Source organism: Echeneis naucrates, chromosome 14 (assembly GCF_900963305.1).
Source record: "Echeneis naucrates chromosome 14, fEcheNa1.1, whole genome shotgun sequence".
In the NCBI taxonomy this organism is placed as follows: Eukaryota; Metazoa; Chordata; class Actinopteri; order Carangiformes; family Echeneidae; genus Echeneis; species Echeneis naucrates.
The window spans coordinates 8844687-8864269 of NC_042524.1; the positions used below are offsets into that span (position 1 = coordinate 8844687).

Consider the following 19583-nt stretch of genomic DNA (forward strand, 5'->3'; position numbering starts at 1 on the left):
CTATGGTAACTCCACTGAGCTGTCATTCTTCCAGTAATCTGTTATGCCTGTCTGTCTCACATCACACACTAATACTTCAGACTAATCAAAACAGGCTGATTGAATATTGTTTGACTAAGACGTTAACTAAACGGAAATTTCTCACCAAATAATCTGAAATATATGATTTTACAATAACAATGACACTAACCACATCACACCCACTTACATTTCTGAATTGTCTTAACATATCTTTTCATACATTATAGCAGCTATGAACTCTTTTCCTAACTCCTAACTCTCCTAACTCACCGAACTCTCTAACTCGAGTCATGCATGGACTTAAAACCTGAACCCAATCCAAAACTACATCAAAGAGCAAGCTCAAATGTGTTTCATTTCAAGGAGCTAACAACACAAATACTGCGGTCAGCACAGCAATTAGAAGTACATCCTGATTGGTTAGTAGGTCATTGTCTCCTTTTCCCAATATTGACTAGATGGGATTGTCTGACAAACTCAAGACATCTTTCCCATCGAAACATGACAACAGTCCTGTTCCCATCCAAAACTGGCTTGTGTACTGACATGATGGTGTTGTGGAAAAAGGATGGATGATTTTTTTATGTTGTCACAACAATATCGTAATGTTTCTATAATGCACTGTCCCTACAATCAATGGCGGTTTAAATAAGCTCCTTTTCATTAATTACTGGCTGCTAACCTATGAAGCTCATGCAACATAGCAGTTATCCTGTTTCTCCTCCTGCTTCCAACTTAAATCTGATCTTTTGTCTAAGTTTGCCAGAGACACACTGCACTTCAGTCACACGTCAGTCCCTTCCAGTTGGTCTGCTCAATGGCCAAAAGTGGAAATCCTGTGTGCTGACATGTGCAAATTATTAGCATGTGTTTGATGTACTCTTCTTAGTTTTGCTTTAGAAGCTTCTGGATTCCATGTTTTTCTGTTTTCCTCGATTTTATGCCAAAGCTGGTTTGAACCATGGTTAGATTTGTTTCAGACGGGGGCGGTCTGGACTGCAATGGTCTTTTTTTTTTTTTTTCCATTTGCCTGCTTTTGAAGGCAGGAACTATATTTGTCCAAGGCCTGAGAAAGGTTCAAGTCCCTAAAGTGTCAAGTAAGTTAGAGAAACGCTTTTTCTGCCAGCTTCTGTGTCCCAATCTGAAGCTGGTGGACTCAGTCAAACATCCTTCTTGCCAGTCAGTCCACTGTTAACTGTGTTATGTTGACGCAGATAAGAGTCTATTCACTGGCAGGAATTTGGGTGGTTGGTGTATGTGTGTGTCAGGGAGGATAAGGTTTTATTGTGTAACTTGAAGTCATAACGTTGTGTGTTTGCTTACGCTGTTGTTATTTAACCTTCACATTTACGGTTTTCATTTTCCATGTAAATGTGTTGAAGCCTTCTGTGAATGTCAGCACATACTCACATGTTCCTGCTCAGAGGCACAACCTTGGATTTATTTTATTTTTTTTAGTATAGTTGTTGATTTAATATTTTATTTAATTTTAATTTCTCCTGTATGAACTCACTCTTTCAAACATTTATTAAAGTTATAGATTATAGTCTAACATCTATAGTGACAAGTTTCTACTCAACAGATTAACTTGCCACAATCTGCACTAAATCCCTCATCATCATGTCAGCTCTCCTGCCCCCAACACTCCATTTATAAGAAAGCCTTAATGGAAGATTTCTGGTTTGAAGTTAGAGAGAGTTTTTGCTGATGTCTGCTCTATACTTACCAGAGAAACCATGTCTTCCAGGTTCACCTGGTTTGTACATGACCTCAGTGGTTTCACCAACATCTGAGGCTCACATGAACAAAAAAAAAAAAACAAAACAAAACAGAATTAATTCTTCAAGTCTCCAAGGCTAGCTAAAACTAGTGAGCACATCTGTGAGACACTTGTTCTTCTTAGTTTGTCTGAGAGCAGTCTCATACTTATGGAGACTCACAAATCGTTTGAAAACACAGAGCTACCCTGCATAGTTGTGCTTTTGGTTTATGATGCAGCAGTAAGTGTGTGAGTGGCAGAGCTGCCTGTCTGAACAGATTGCTGAAAGAGATCAACGATCTGTTCCATATCTCGGTTATCTCATCACACAGCCTCTGGCTTTAAGAACATGTATGCAACAGCCATGCTTTAACAAGGGGGCGCGTGCATCAGCTGCTTTAATTGGAGAGGTGGAACAACTCTGTACCTTTACATCTCCCATGTTTGTGTGTGTATTCCTAAATTTAACAGCCCTTCCTTCAACTTTGCCTGTCAGCTGAACATTGGCAGCAACCTGAGGAACAGGAGTAAAACTCAGGCCTGTGTGTTCATACTTTAACATTTAGTGCTTTGAGCTCTGTCTGTTGATTCCTGAGGCTAACACAGATGGAGAGAAGCAATGGAGAAGCAAAACCTTGAGAGAAAAATGGGTTTCAAATTGTAGGTGTGGACTTCTCAAATTGGAATAGTTAGAATGAATCAATGTATAATGTTAATAAATGAGCGTGTCTAACAAAGGTCCAGGCTGCTCCCCTGTTAACCGCAGGAAATGATGGATGAGTGGATAATGAGAGGGAGCCGAAGGGAGTAGGAAACAAATCAACTGCTCAACTGTTTAATATGTGTTTGGAATTTGTTGAAACCCAGCATCAGCAAGTATAGTATGATTAATACAGATGAAACATTCAGATAACGACGACTTCCAAAATGTTTATATTGATGTAACATAATAGACAATCATAAAAACAGTCCAATAGTGAGGACAAGATAGATACATCAGTGTTACTTTCTCAAGTAGTGATATGGTGGTAATAATCATCATAGTGATATATATATATATATATATATATATATATATATATATATATATATTGGTGCATCAATAAAACATTAGAAATGTTTGTTTTTTTTTGCTTTGCAATGTAGCCTTTAGCCAAACAACAAAATCATTGACAGACAGAGAGAGATGACTTACACCCACTTGATATCTTTAGCTGTGCAGTGGGAAACTATTCAAACAACCCCTGCCACTACTGAAATACACAATGCTACAAAAGCAAGCAAATAGCAAAACATAAAATGCAAATTCAAAGCTTTCATGACATGCCTCTTCTCACTGCCACAGAAAGTAAAAAAAAAAAAGAAAAAGATGGAGCATTCCTATGCCGACTTCATTCATTTAAGCAAAAAAAAAAAACAAAAAACTGCAGCAATGATCAGATTTTCCATTTCTGTGTGTGGCAGAGTCTTTGTGCGTATGTGTGCGGCTGTTTGGTTTGGCGAGTGGTGAGATGGCAGCTGGTCTGGCGAATTTTGGGCCAGACTTGCTCTGTGCCGTGTTCTAGTGGGAGGGAAGAAGCAACAGAACTTCCCAGTATTAAGTTAGAAATTACCGTACAAAGTGGTGGCCATTCTGCAAATTTTGGCATCTGTGTTTAAAGAGGACATGATTTATATTAAAATTGTAGAACGTGTCAAACTCTATTAAAGGCTGTTATTTTATTGAATGCCACATGTTTTGCTGGTGAGTTAGACAAGCAGCATACACTATAACTTCAGCTGTGAGGTTCATGTGCAATTCTGAGTCAAGTACAAGTTTCTCTTTTCTGGTCAGGACTGTCGCCTCCCCCTGCTCTCTCTCCCTCCTCCTAGCTGTTTCCATAACCCACTCCACCACCAGCACCGCGACTGCCGTCACTGGGCTTTTTATGAACCCAGCTCCTCTGTTCTCATAGCGCGGAAACTCTAAGGATGCAGGACTTGCAGTGTGCTGGCTTTCAGGATTTTTGCGTCAGCAGGTATCAGTTCACTGCTTTGCCAAATGATTGGGGTCTTGTGTGTTTAGCACTTCAGGATCACACTGTGGTGAAAAAAAGTGAGACAAAAAAAGTTGTCTGAGCTGATTCTAGTCCCCCTCTCTGACCTGGGCTTGTTCCTGAAAATAGCTCCTTTGTGGAGTGGAAAGGAGGTTGATCTTTGAGCAAAAAGGGGGGGATTTAAGGTTTAAGTGGTGTCAGTGCACTTGAAACGCCACACTGACGCTGACAGTGATAAGGCCATTCAGCACAGTGGAGCAGGATTGCCTTTCAGCTTGGCTGCAAGGATCATGATCCCTGTTCAAGGGATCATAGCTGATGCTGCAAGCCCTTAGGTTCAAACCACTAAGGCGTTAAGATTAATAAATTAGATTGTGATTGACGTTAAGCTTTCCCTTGATCTTTTAAGTGGAGATTATGCAGTTATGTACATAGTGAACAATGACCAAGCTTGCATGTGGTTCTGCTTTGGTACTGTATTGGACAAGATGCATTTTATTCAGAATAAATGTGTAGCTTTCACTTCTAACTTTCCAACTTTGATTTAGGACAATACACATGTTGTATTGCAATCCATTGGCTTTGATCAGTGATTTTTATCTCAAAAAAAGTTATAGGCTGTATTTACATAAACGTTCACAACACGATGATGTGTGGATTTATTTTAAAGGTTTCCAAAGTCTGAGGCAGACATGACAAACTTCTGTCATTTAGTTGATGGTGTGTCCTGTGGTTACAGTATACTGGTGGAGCACAGGTCCCTCAGTTGCTTGTCACCACTTAGCTTAAAGCGATAATTCCCTCAACCCACCCTCACTCTTTGTGGTTTATGGTACAGTAGTTAGCAGTCTTGCTGAATCCCCATCTCATGCAACCTATGACAATCTGACTTTCCTGAAGATGAGCTTTTCCATTTGGTGGTGTGTGTATACATGCATTACCACACTGCAATTCACAGTAAGCCTCTTATGAAATGGATTTAGTGTTGGAGTCTTGAAACACAGGCTGCCTATTGGCTAGTTCTGTTGGATGGTGAAACACCAGTGTCCTGCTGAGATTTTAGGTGTAATATTTTGTCAAGCATGAAGATTTTCGTGTCATTTTTTCACTTGTCTACATACCTAAACATGCACAAACTGAGCAGCTGTCATGTCTTGAGTTTATAGCTCTAATATTGAACCTACTTAATCCACCACAATCCACAAGTAAATTCTTTAATTGTGCTTTTTTCACTTCACTGTACTTTTGTAGTTGTGCAATCACTCTATATAAGGGTAAAATCACATCATTGCTGTACTACTGAATACTGAATCACTCAGGAAAGTTTTCTTACAAAGCTTTAATTTCATAATAATCATCTTTGCGGATTAAGATATTTACTCACTGTAGCCTTTAATCCCTTGATTGAAATGTGGATTTCCCTTATGTTCTTACTGAAATGCAAAGATGTAAGGTTTTTCTTTTTTTTAATCTACATATTATATATTGTGAATACACTAAGGTGTTCCAGGTTCCAGTCCTCAGCCGTTTGTGTCATTATGCTATAGTCCAGCACAATGTTTGCACAGAGGTTTTGGGAGTTCAGTATCACTGTAAATGTTAAAGGCTAGCTTCACAGGCACAATGCTATCCAAGCTGTTTGTTCTGCAGGTTTGAATGGTCGTGTTGTACCATCTGTCTACAATATCTTCTCTGTGTCTCTGACACACCAACCAGCATACTGTACATTCTGGCAGAGGTGGCAGTGGGACGAGGGGTGACTGAACTCTGAACAAAGGCTTGCTCAGCCTGAGTTGTCGAGCCAATTCCTCCTGAAAAATCCATCTTCATAAAGATTCAGTGGAACGATTTTGACCTTTAAAAGTTTTTTTGCAACGTTTGGTTTATTTATTTGGTACTTAATTCATGAAATTTAAAAAGCAGTTTTCAGAGGTTAAATTGTAGTTTGGTTTTTTTTTGCACAACAGTACCTGGATTTTTCTGACTAATGTGGGAGTGCCTTAGCATATCAGGAACAATGTGTTCATTGGCTGCTTGTCAAAGGGGAAGGGAGAAATGCAGTGGGTGGGTGTACTGCTACAACATGCTTTTGTATGACTGATCCAAGTTCTGTGCTGCCACAGCTTGATTATGTATGAGTAAGAGGCATACTCTAGTAAGCCACATGCCAAAGTCTCAGTAACCCATCAAACTTGTGAGTTCTAGAAACAAATTCACACAAAACTGCTTTTACAATGAAAGCGCATAAAAAGAAGATGGTCAGATTTTAAAGGTCTGTGTTCAGGTTACATGACAACAGTAATGCACCAGACAGTCATCAGAAACACTGATCTCAAATCATTATTTTTCTTTCCATCGTTGTTGCTCTCTGGATTGATTCAGCCACAACGGAGGATTAAATATCTATTTTATCTGATTTAAATATGACATCAGGCGGATGTGTACTACTGGTTGGACCAAGTGCCATCAAGGATTAACAGTGTTTCTGCCAGGAGGTGGCAGTAGCACTGTGGCTACCTGAGTCACACACGTCATCCATGAGAACAAACGGCAAACTCAATGAATCACTGACCCCATCATTCGCATTCATTTTGTCCCACAAACCCAATTTTTGGATATTTACTAATTTATGAGTGCAGAAGGAAAGTTTTTTTTCTTTTTTTCTTTTGACTGGTTGATTCTGCTTAGCATGCTTTGAACTATGTGTCTAATAAAATCTCTCACACTCGCCACCTGAAAGTAACATCAATCAATCAATTGATATCGTCTTCCAAGTTATGTGAGAGTTTGCCAGTTAAGTTAGTGAGGGTTTTTTGGGGGGGACGATTGTAAGCACCCTCACTTGCAACTGAGATTATATCCTCTAGCAAATTTAAGAATAGGTATAGATTTGGTCAAAAAGTTCAGGGCAGAACCTGGTAAAATTAGCAATTGAGATTAGTTTAATTGAAATGCTGTGGCCTCAGCTGGTAATGGGTTGGACCAGATAGTAGATGTCTCTCCTGAGCTTTTGACGTCCTAATAACAGATGGGGTCATCAGGTCTTTACGTGAGCCTCCAGGGAGTTAAGGCCCAAGGTCAGAAGTCACTGCTGAGGGTTGCTCCGCTGCCCTGTGCTGTCGGTGGGCAGGGCAGGACAGTGGGACAACATGGGTTTGAGGTTAATGACACAAAGGACTTGGCTTTGATAGTTGGATGAATCAAATCAAGTGCATCAATGATGTTTTGTTGTGACTGCCTTTGTATGTTGAGACAAAGCAGACTGCCGTGGGAATCACTGGGGACAGAGGCGCCACAGCATCAAAATATAGAGCCTGCTTCCCTTTCACAGACAACCAAATACCAGCCCACAGCCACCCCACCCTCATGTCCAAGCAGTGTACATATGCATTCAGGGCACAGAGAGAGATTGGTGTGGGCGTCGTAGCGATGACGTGACCGCTCTTTCTTGGGGAGACCACAGAGTAAAGTAACCAAAGAGAGATTCCATCCTCAGACATCCTGGTATCTGTCTGCCTGGACCTATTGATAACCTGTTTCACGGTAATCAATACATGAAATAGGGACAGTTGGCTTCCTGGGTGTTTGTTAGGAGGGGAAGAATTACTGTGGGTCATGTAGTAAAGTGTAAATCCATATATATGAGGTGTTGCTGTAGGTTGAGCTGTATTTGTATCAGATGTATGTTGGAACTGACAGGCTTCCAAGCAAGTGAGAAAATTATGCTAAAACAGGCATTTTCTAAACTCAGATTTAAGGTCATTGCAGAAAAACTGCCCATCTTCAACCAGTGAATATGAAAACAGTTTTCTGGTGTTCAAGTTCTGCACATACACCATTCTGCAAAGTCACAAGTAAAGAAATAACAGCACAACCAAACACATTCATAGTAACAGAACATGGTTTTGTATCTCAATCTGACGTTTCTTCATTATGAGTGTTGTTGGCTTACTAAAACATTTCCAAGTAATCATTAAAGTGTTGTGGCCACATAGCCCAAAAGGCCTCTTGTGGATTAATGCACTTGGTGGTTCTGCTGTACTGTCTTTGTAAATTCGGCATTTAATGTAATTCACGTGCATACTAACAAGTGGGGTGAGGTAGGTATTGGAGCTATCTGGCCTAGTATGAGCCCCCAATGCTAGCATGTAACCTCAGGCCTGTACGCTCTTACGTACACACACACACACCCACACATACTGAACATGCACATGCATGCTCAGCAGCATGACAGGAGTGCTTACTGCAGCAGTTTGTTGGGCTCACTAACCCAGTTAACTGTCATTTTAAGTCAATATAATTCTACTTATTCACCGCCATGAACAAGGCTCTTCCATGTGTGCTCTTTGCTTACTCTCTCTGGCTCAGATCGGTAAATGCAGGTTACAACTCTCCCTGTAAGGCGACTGGCCAGGTCGAGCTCTCTGTCCTTCAGTGTTTACCTCTTATTTAAATCGATGAGAGCCCGGTGCTCTTCAGCAGACTTTCGGCGAAAGTCAGTCAGTATTAAATTAATTCTAATTAAATATTTTTATTCTTAGAATCATGAAGGAGTGAAAAGGGTAGAACTGTTTTTTATCTGTGTCATTTAAGCAGCGTGGGTTGTTATTTTTCTGAAAGCACATGAAAGAAGCCATAGCTGCTTTTAGCCCGGGGAACTATTCAAACTGGGCAGAGTAAGAACAAGAAACCTGAGATATGTGCCACCTCTGTCTCAGTGCACTCATGGAAAGATATAGAGGAACAAGCCCATGTTAATCCAATTTAATTCCTATTGAATTTCTCTCCTCTAAACTGATGTAGCACTGCAAAGATGAAGCGAGCACAAGGTTTAAACCCAACAGACTAGAATCAGCTTCTTAGTTTTTATCACCTTGCTGTCTCATGTTCAGTCGCTGCCTCATTCTTTTGTTTCTCTTTCTCTCTCTCTCTCTCTCTCTGTATTTCCCTTTATTTGACTGCCGTCTGATTACACCCTCCTTTGCTTCTCTCACACTCTCTTCCTCTTGCTTACCTTCTCTCCCCCCCAACCCTTCCTTCCTGCATCAGACATAGCCAGCAACACATCAAGTGTGTTGCTCCATTGCATTAAAGGCTGCCTAGTCCCGAGTGTTGATCTTTCCATCCACTGGCTGTCACTGCTTGACACAAAAACACACACACACACACACACACACACACACACTCTCTCACACTAGAAACATCGCTCTTGAAAAGCATGACAATAATTTTTGGGCAGAAAAACAAATCCTCACTCAGCTAATGCTGTACACAAAGCAAGCAGTAAGAAAAAATTGTGTTCAAACAGCACCCTGCAAATATGAATTTAGCCTCTAGAGGTTTTTTTGATTTATTAGTTTCAGATAAGGGAATTGTAGCTGTCCAATTTTTTTATTATTATTATTGTTTTTTTGTTTTTTTTCCCCTTTCTCGCTAAACTGCAGCTTTGCCTTGGCTTAATGGAGCGAGATAGTTGCTGGTGGTTTTTTGTTTTTTTTTTACCTCAATTCAGCTGTTCAATATTACGTATCAAAACTTCTAGTTGGATGATGGATCTTGTGGTAATGTTCATCTCCTCAACAGCAACTACTGTAATCATGAGGAAATGTATAAAAACATGACGCTAAAGCTTTGCAGTGGGGCGCGATGGCTGAAAAAGTGTTCAAGAGAGATGCAAGTTGGTCGAGGGATTTAGCCTCAAACGTAAAGAATCCAGACTGTGCTTGAAAGGATAAGTTTCACATTTTGGAGCTATGCTTAAACTTGTATGGGGCTCCTGCTTGCAGCTGGGTAATTTAGCCCTGCTGAACAGCTGTTTCACCTGCTTTTTGGCCCTAAAGCTAGGCTAATTTAGCTTTACATTTGCTGTGAGGGCTGTGATGTATTGAGTGTCACATCTAACTTCTGTCACGAAGGCAACTAAATATATTTCTCAAATTATTGAACGGTGGCTTAATGTTACATTAATTCATACACATTGCATTCTTAATATAGTCTACAGCGTCAGTCTGACTGGAACAGAAAGTAGAGCTTTCCAAGTGGAATTAAGTCATGGGTCCATCTGTTCACTGTAAAGAATTAGCCAATGTCTGAGCGTGTGTGAAGATGCGATCCACCTGTTAAAAGTAGCCGTCCTGTACTCGCTCTGTTTGCTTGATCCTGCAGATGCGTAAATGAAACTGTTCCCTCCACGTACACACTTTGTCAGCCTCTTAATGTTTTGACAGCTGGCCCTGATAGAGGTCTATTTTAAGGCTGAGGGTGGATAAATCTGTGCGTGTCTCGGTGCTGTCATGTGCCTGCCTGTCTGGTTTGAGGGTGTCAATTTGATAGGCACCGTTTGACATAGTCCAAGTGGCTTCTGTCAGAGTGCACCAGCAGTAGATGGGATTTACATGACGCTGGGATTTACATGGGACATGCCACACACATTTTAAACAATAACCTAATCATTTCATAGCTTTCAAGCACAATCAGAAAGTAGCACATTTACAAAATTGTATGTTGGTGTACAGGAAATTGTTTTAATAAGCCTGTAGATTGTTTTTAGAGATTCTTTTAGACAATTGGCAATCCATTCTGTCAGATTGGTGATTTCTGTCATTTTTATCACAAAATCCATCATTTTTATTGTCAATTTCATTCATTGTACATGCAACAACCCCCTGGGATTTCCCATTACTTAGAAATATCATCCCATCCCAAATTTTGTACAAAAGGTATTTTTATCTGCCAAATACTCAGTTCCAGCAGGTACCCTGAGTTGAGGCATCAGCAAAAGTCAGTTTGTTGGAGCCCTAATTTTTTTTTTTTTTTTACTCTTTTTAGTTTGTGATAATGATTTTGTTTTGTCTCTATCCTGTAGGACCTGCACACCATCTACTGTCACCTCTATCACATGGATGTCCTCTCCCACCTGAGGGAACATCAGCTAAGGTAATTAATTTCTGCGCTGCTTTCAACTGATTAGCAGCTGATCTCACTTTACTAGATTAATTTAAGAATAGCCTATAGGGCTGCTTTCTGTATGAGATGTTATATGTGGCACACCCTGGCCAAACAGGTTTGGGAGTGTTTAAAATTTTGCAGATGCCTTTGGCCCTGGGTTGGTTTTCCCTCCTTGGCCTTTACAGTCACAGGGCACTCTCACAGGCTCACTTGGTTCTTATGTTCATATCTAGCATGTTTGAAATACTTGACTTAAAGTCAGGAATAATTGCACGTCTGATTCAGATGAGCAGGTTATGACAATGACATTTGAATAACAGTGCTCCTATGAGTCCTGTGCCTTACAAACAATGGTGTGAGATTATATTTTGAACCATTAAAAATAAATATATCCACAGGGAAGAGTTTCTGGGACATATGGGGACATAATTAACCTGATGGACAGTTTCTCATGTTTGGTAAATGAATGATAAAATAAACCAAAACGTCATGTTAGGTCATCCAACTTTTATCCAATAGTAGAGTGCTTGTCAGTACTTTCGACTTCATGTATAAAATGGGCACAGATTACCAAATACTTATTCATGACTAACTTCAGGCAGCTCAGACCAGCAAAAATAAAACATTGGCTGGGATGCAGCCGGAAATTGAGTAGTAGGTTAACACCGAGCTGACAATTTTGACAATAATGATGGTGTAGAAAATGAAAGAGCTTGGTGCCTTCAGAGAAAATGTCCTGGATGACTATGTGATGGATTGTCAGAGTCAGGGATGTGTTAGAGACCCTTCTGGGGGGTAAAATTTTGACATCTTTGTCCTTCTGTCTCAGGTCAATGTGTACCTCAGCTAGGTATGAGAGACACGAGGCTAACCATGTCCTGTTCTAGTAAGTACAATTTCTCCTGTGTAACGCAGCAGCACTCTGTCTCTCCTTTTACTTCATTCATTATATCGCTTACAGAAGATCTTCTTTAAATATGTATACACACACACACACACATATATATATGTGTATGTATGTATATATATATATATATATATATATATATATATATGTTATTGTATGTATATATGTATATATGTATATATATATATATGTATATATATATATATATATATATGTATATATATATATATATATATCATTCTCAATCAGTTTCAAATTGCTGAAAGCCATTATTAAGGAAAACACTAACACTGTATAGTTGCTCAACCACAACAATGATGGTCAGTTTTTGCTACAAAGCCACTAAATGAGAGTAAATTATGATTTTATCAGAGGCCCTCTGGGATTTCATTACATACATTCAGTACATTCTTTTGTCTGAAGCTGTTCGCAGTAAGAGCTTTCCTGAAACATCTGTTCAGTGCTAGAGCACACATGGAGTGCTGAGAAGATGTCAAAAAAAATTATGTCTGCTTTTACTAGCCCTGTCCTGCCCAATAAGTTTCCTTTTCTTCATTTCATAATATTTTTTTATACTTCTATAACACATATTTGCCCAGTTGAATCAGTTGTATTTTGCTTTTTCTTAATCCTGATCATTAACACAATGTTAAAAGAAAAGGCTGGTGATATGCTCCAGGTTCTATTATTATTTTAAAAAACCTTAAATTTAGATTCCCAAACTCATGGCCTCCTCCCAAAGACGTGATCTTGAAAGACACGTGAGTAGAGACTTTATGTGCCTGGTGTGTGAGAATTTTAAGCATTTTACACACGTTTTTAAACATTTTCATCTCATAGACTGGATCATTATAAGGAAAATTTGGGTGGGATGTTTTTTTTTTTTTTTGTATTTCTTTAATAAATATTCAAACTGCTCAGTATGTCCCAAAAAAAGATACCTTTTTTTGCTTTTCTTTCCTTTTTGATCTGGAGTCGAGGGTAATTCCGAATTATCTACTCATACCCTGTCTTCCTTCCTCTCAGTGTGTTTCAGGTTATGAATAAATGGGTACTAAAATGAATGAGGTAGACGGCATGAAGTCAGTTCAGCATCATGCAGTGTAGAAAAAAAAGAGAGAGGGAATAAGAATGGGGAGTCTGATGAAAGAAACCAGAAGCACTGGATTTTGGGAGGGAAGAGAAAAAGTAGATGAAATGAACATAGATGATTTAAAAAAAAGGAAAGAATGTTAAAAATTGGAGATTTAAGGAGGCATATTAAAAGAGAGGGAGATGCTGCAGAGGAGGACAGAAAACAAGAGGCAAATACACTGAAGACAGAAGAAGGGTAAAGGGATAGCAAGGCTGGTAAAGAGACGAGACAAGAAAAGAAATCAGTGAATTTAAAACATGGTAGGAAAGGGATGAAGAGAAGGAAGTGTGAGAGATAAAGGGAGGCCAGAGACAGATTAAAGGAAGGAGAGAGAATTTGCACATCTTCCTGATGTATTATCAGCCTCACTGCAATAACAGTAGACACTTAGTGGTTTAATTTACCAAATGCAAAAAAAATAAAATAAAATCCCTCCTCTCTACTAGGTTCCAGTCTTAAGCACCTTAACCCAGAACAAAGCACCTGCCATGTCCAATTAGTCAGTTGCACCCTGGAGTCTCCAGTGTAGAGCTGGTGGGTGGTGCAGCAGCAGACTCATGTCAGCTGCTGTGCATGCAGGCAGAGACTGGTGCAGTTTGAACAGGATGAGTGTAGCTCAGGTTATTTTCTGAATAAAGGTAAACTCCATAATTTACTAATGTGCCCCCAATCAGTTGGCACTCATCAGGTAGCTGTGTGCAAAGAAGCCTCGACACCTGAGTGATTGCATACACACTTTACAGACTGCAGACAAAAGCAGTCAAAATCATTATAATTATACTGGCCTCACTTAAACACATGAACCACAAACCAGATGGACCCAAGTGGATTTTTCTTATTTTTTAAACATGAATATTTAGACCTTCGTCTTTTTAGACATGAACACGACAGGTAAAAAGGTAAGGCATGACATGTATCACATTAATGCACAAGAATAGATCTTACAACAAACTGCATGACTAAACTTAAAAAAAAAAACCTTCAACCAGTGATGTGTTATTTTCAGGTTTTGTAATGTGTATTGGAAGTAAAATGGCACAATTGTGGTATTTTTTTCACTGACCATCTCAGTGATCATTTAAAACACATTATTCACAACAGAGACATCTTTTTAGGTTTTCTGTAGATGAAACACGAGCTTCTGCAAGAATCTATCACCTCCTCTTTTATAAAATGGATAAAGTAGACTACCTTACTTGGTTTGCACTAGTATTTGTATAGTTTGACAGAGAATAGTATTAAGATGATGCATCACACACCGTCACTACTGCTTTAATACAATATTTATCATACAAATGTATGAAGTGAAGTCTGCATCGAAATTTAATTCTGCATGTATCAGATCCTCCAAAATCAATTACAGATATTTTCAGGCTCTCTCTGTCATCTTGTGATCTGAATACTGTGTATGTAGTTTGGATGTGGAAGTGAAGATGGAGAGTGTTGGTGAAGTAGAGAAATGGAGATTCATAAAGATAATTTTGTGTGGATACATGTATCATCTCATAAAATATGACTTTGGGATAAGATGAGAGTAAAGAGCCAGTCTTTAAAGCATTAAACCACTTTCCTAATTTCTGAGTGGCAGAATATTACTCAAAAGTCTACAATTAATATGCTACTTTTCTCCTATGCTTTAACATTTGAAAGAGTTATGACGAAGAGCAATATTGGTATTCAGTCCAATTTGCGAAGATTCAGAATGTTATTTAAAAGTAATTATGTTTAAATGTAAATTAACATTGTCTGTTCATTCCAATTATTACTTTGGTTATGTCAAAGAAAATCCACTGTTGTTTACCAGGGAAGTGGAGGTTAGAACATGACAGATTTTCCATAATGCATTACTCTTACCACTGCTACACCTTTTCTCTCAACACTTCAAACACGTCTCAAGCTGTATTCATGTTCACAGCCACACGGCTATATTTTCCTTCGACTGCTCTCTTCATCATATATGATTATATCTTGGTGCTGAATCAATTGCCCAGCTCATTATAATGTTCATTAGGCTTTTGTTTGTAGATGATAGATGTGATGGAAATACAAATAAATTATGGACAGTCACATATTTGTTTATTTCTATGTAAAAGAATTCCATGTTGCATCCGTTGTGAATTGTACACCAGATCACATGACCCTCTTAGCTCTCTGTATTCTATCCTGTTAGCCTGGCTGCTTGATGTTAATGGATTTTCCCTACCACCCATTGATGGGACATTATATCATGGTTCTGTAGTGCTTCGCATCCTAAAAACACATTTATACTAATGCAAAATGTAGCACTTCAGACTCAAAGCTTGGATGTGCACTTTATATTCTCTTTCAGAGATCGCCTCTTTTTTTTTATATATAACATCTATAATGGAAGAAATGTCACATAAGCTTGATTGTGTTATATTAGTCTCTCTAGCCAATTCAGCCATAGATGTATGTAATAGCCCCAAGTATACTTAGAATCAGCACAAACACTTCTAATATAGTGTTATATTTTATAGGTTATAAAAAAAAATCATATTGACTTCAGGGAAGGTTTGAACTTTCCAAAAAAGCTCTACACAAGCACAACTTTGAGAGCAACCCAGAGTCATCAGGTATAAATGGCTTACACCTGCCATGAATGCTTCGTCTTCATTGACTGATGACACATTATTTGATATCCACCCATATCCTTAAAATGAGATTTTTCTTTATGCTTCTACTTTCAGCCATAGGCTAAACTCAACATAATTGACGAGTTGGATCAAGGAATAAATGAATCAAAAAGCACATGCTGGAAAGATTTTAAGGAAAAAATTCTTGCCGTCTACCCTTTGACACATTAGGTTGTGCAGATTGCAGTGACAGATTGTTCATGTGTTTCATATCAATATGTTCTTTGACCTCACAGCCAAGACAGCATCGCTACCTGTTGGTACATCCTGCTCTCTGGATCAGTCTTCGTCAAGGAGCACATGTACCTGGCAAGGTGCTGGTATGTAATACCAATAACCCCCCCCCCCACACACACACACACCCACACACACACACACACACACACACACACACACACAATGGGGTGCACCAAAAGGTGATACATATAGTGAAAGTAGGTGGGATCTGATTGATATCACGCGGGAAGTTGGCCTATCTATTCATCTTATCAGAGTGTCCGTATTTCCATCTTTGTGTGTGTTCATGTGTTACATGATGAAGGTAGCAGCATGTCACATAGTGATAAGGTATGAAAGGACTGGTTCTACTGACAGGGAGAATGCCCTGCATACATTTCATACCTGCACACATATGGGATGTGTCGTGACGGGCGGCTTAGAAAAGATTTCTTGCCAGGAGAAGATTTCTTGACAGGAAGCATTTAAGCCATCATTCCTCTAAGGACTTATTTTTAAGAGAACATCTGATTTAAGAAGACCAGTGAGAAGTTATGTACCCACTCTGCCAGCAGGTAGCTCTGGCTTTCACTTGTCATTTTATTAGGAACAACTAACTAAAACTAGAGGAAGGTTTTCTTCAATTGTATGGTTGTTCTGGAGAATGTAGTTTTCTTATGAATCGAGATCAGTCGACTTCTCTTTAGAGTTCTGCACAGTTTCTTTGTAAGGCACAGTAACTTCCCAGAGTCTCCAATGGTTGTCTTGCCTCTCTATGGTTTCGACAAAGTGCCATCTTGTCGTTTTGTTACCAATAGAAATGTTTCTCGTAGGACCGCTGAACAGTTACTTCTTCGGGACAGTCTGTGTATGAGCATGATAATTCAGTTGGAGAAAGAAGTGATAGAAGTAAAGACAAAACAAAACGACTGCGTATCACCCCTGGAGACGGGTCTCAGTGTTGAGTAATGCAGTTTGGAGCTGAACTTGCAACATTTTTAAAGTGAACTTCTGTCAATGCTAACGTTGGCAAGAAGCGATAGCATATGTTGGCAAGAAGCAATAGCATATGATAAACTCCTTTAATTTATTTGAAACACATGTTCATTTTAGGTAAATATGTGGAAGAATTGTGAAAAATGCGTGAACCCAGTAGTACTTGTACTGATCTATGTTCAATAGTCAGGAAAAAAGGATTTCAAGTATTGGTGTATTGAGTAAAAAGTGTTTCCTTAATGCCCTAATAGAGGTCAATTTGGAACATTTTGTAATTTAATAGACAAAATATTAAGAAAATTTCAGCCACCCCTCCTCCACAGGGGACCAAAAAGCACATAAAAAACCTGACACAGACATATTGCACCTGTTTAAATAGTGGAATTGATAGTGATATGGAAAACTGTGGCAGAAACTGCTGGTCCAGTTTGGTGCACTACTGTTTATCTTCCCTCTGTTATTATGGGCTGGGTGAAAGAGTAGTGTTGTGTGCAAAACAAAAAGGATGGGGCAGGTATCTTTTGCGTAGTAATCTTTAAATGAAAACACCGAAGCCCAACTTGTTGAGGGCCCCTCCTACTAGTGAGCATTTGTTAGGAGTTGAAATAGGCGGTTTAAATATCTCAAATACTATCGTACATCCACATTTGCAGGGTTCCTGTCACTCATTGAATTTCTGTAAAACGAAGTAGCTCTTACCTTTTAAGGCTCTCTGGGGAAAGTCAAAGTAATGGAATATTATGGGACTACTTCTTTATGTGGTTTTCAGCCAGTTGGGTTGTGTTAAATCAGTGAATTTGACAATACATGGTAAAGGTAATTGATTCCTGTATTTGATATTTTTAATTTAATTACATTTTTTTTTGTGGGGGTGATGGGAGAACCCATTGACATGTAGAACAGGCTTTGCACGAGTGATTTAACTAAAGTTTTATTGTTACTTTACCTGTTAAATTATTAGTTGTTGTCCTTAGCAAATGTCTGTGGGATGGCTGAAGGGCTCAGAGCTACTTCACTGCTCTGATTGATGTAACAGTTACGATGCTGGACATCCAACCTTGTGCTCACTGCTCTGATAGACGTGCTGGATGAATGTGAAAAATTGAAACGAGGTTAATAAAACTTTTAACACCATAATTGTTGCAGTTGCAGTTCATCCAACAGCAATGACAACACAAAGCAACAAACTGACCAACAGTAGCACAAAGTATCAGCCCAGTATCAATACCCTCAGGGCAGCTAGGGCTGTGTGTGTGGTTGTGTGTTTGTGTAGTTGTATGTGCGTGTTCATTCCTGTGTGAGTCAGTTGATAACAGGGTGAATGGTGGGGGAGTGTTGGTGCCCTGGAAAGGACTGGAGGGTCTGTGTCTATATGTTGGAGTACTAGTAGCAGCAAGGGAGCTCAGAAAGGGTCACAGGGGGAGCTAATAGGGGGAGGGGTGTGTGTGTGTGTGTGTGTGTGTGTGTGTGTTTGGGGGGGGGGGGGGGGGGGGGTGCGGAACCCCTGGCAGAACAGTGGCAGGCCATGTGTTCCTGAGCAGTCTGCCTGCCTGGAGCCCAGAAGCACATTCAGGCAGGAAATGAGCAGGCTACACAGACACACACACACACACACACACACACACACACACACACACACACACACACAGACAGACACACGCACACCTCCCTGGAGCCGACAGACAGAACGGAGTAGAGTAGAGCAGAGCGGCAGGGAGCACACTCCTCCCTCAATTAAAGAAAAACTAAAAGCCTGACTGTCACCTATTTTTGCTCTCAGAGGAAACTTTACTTATTCACTCTCTGGATTATAAAAAAGACACACTTTCAACTTTTACAACTTTGTCTGGATAACTGGAAAATTGCACCCTCCTGGCTCTTCATTGAGGATAATATGCTGGATATTATTTCACTTACAAGGAATCCAAAGAAGTGGACCCTCAAGATCCCTGTCCTTGGTTAGTGATCTTGAAGTTTTTTGTTTTCTCTCAATTCAGAAAAATCTGCTGTAACGTTTCAACTAATTTGCTAACCAAGCTAGCAGTTTTCAAAAATCCCTCGCGCTATCTGTGTGCATTCCTCATACCCCGCACGCTACATTTCCTGCTTTCTCTTGTTTAACCAACTGGATAGTCTGAAATTCCCCCTGGCACTGTGGCAGGATAGTTTCAAAACCACTGGGCCCACACAGCTCTGAAAAACACCTCTGTGTGTTTTCTGTCCTTAACACCAGTGATTATCTTAGAGGGAAGTTAGTGCCAGTACTTTCCAGATTTAATTATTGGTTATTGTTGGCGACTTATCAATTGAATGTGTTGTTACAAACAGTGGGAGGAAAGAAGTAACATGGATTAATTCTTGATTCAGAGCCAAACAAACAATGACAAGAAAACAGTGTTATATGGTGCCACTGTGGATGATGAAGGAACCATGTATTTCTTTGTTTTACATGTAAACACAGACAGCACTTTTAATGAAATTCCTCAGCTGTAAAAATTATAGCACAATCATAATAAATGTGCTTTTAGTCAAGTGCGTTTTGTTACTTTAACTCCATGCTGTGGAGATGAGCAGCAGTTTCTGTTCTGTGTTATTCTCATTTGCTGAGGTTTTAATTATCCTCTTTGACTGATCCCACCTTTGTAATGTGCTGTAATCTTTCTGAATGACCCACTAAGTCATTCCTTGGAGTCTGTCTGGCAGTTTTTGTGTGTTCATGTGCACCGGTGGTCTGTCTGTAGTGTTGACTGCTAGCCAGCTATCCAATCTTCTCCAGTGTGTGTCTGTGTGTATGTGTTTGTCAGTGTGGTCAAAGAAAACTGAGAAGTAAAATTTTGTGTCTGTGAGACTGAGTAGGGTTTTGTTTCTTCATTTTCGGCCAACACTTCCATGGAAACGCGTGTGCCAGATC

At 39.5% G+C, this 19583-nt stretch overlaps 1 protein-coding gene across 5 annotated transcripts in view; it reads left to right on the plus strand.

Annotated features, from left to right (window-relative positions):
• Positions 1-19583, plus strand: part of rapgef6 (Rap guanine nucleotide exchange factor (GEF) 6) — a 121143-nt gene that overhangs the window by 16319 nt on the left and 85241 nt on the right. For 2 of the 5 annotated variants that reach the window (XM_029520118.1, XM_029520119.1), the window contains exons 2-4: positions 10682-10752; positions 11594-11650; positions 15697-15780. In XM_029520118.1, the coding sequence (XP_029375978.1) occupies positions 10682-10752; positions 11594-11650; positions 15697-15780 (212 nt within the window). Of the gene's footprint in view, positions 1-2977; positions 3799-10681; positions 10753-11593; positions 11651-15696; positions 15781-16163; positions 16252-18289; positions 18631-19583 lie in introns of those variants that run through there. The other 3 variants (XM_029520120.1, XM_029520122.1, XM_029520121.1) reach the window with 3 other exon arrangements.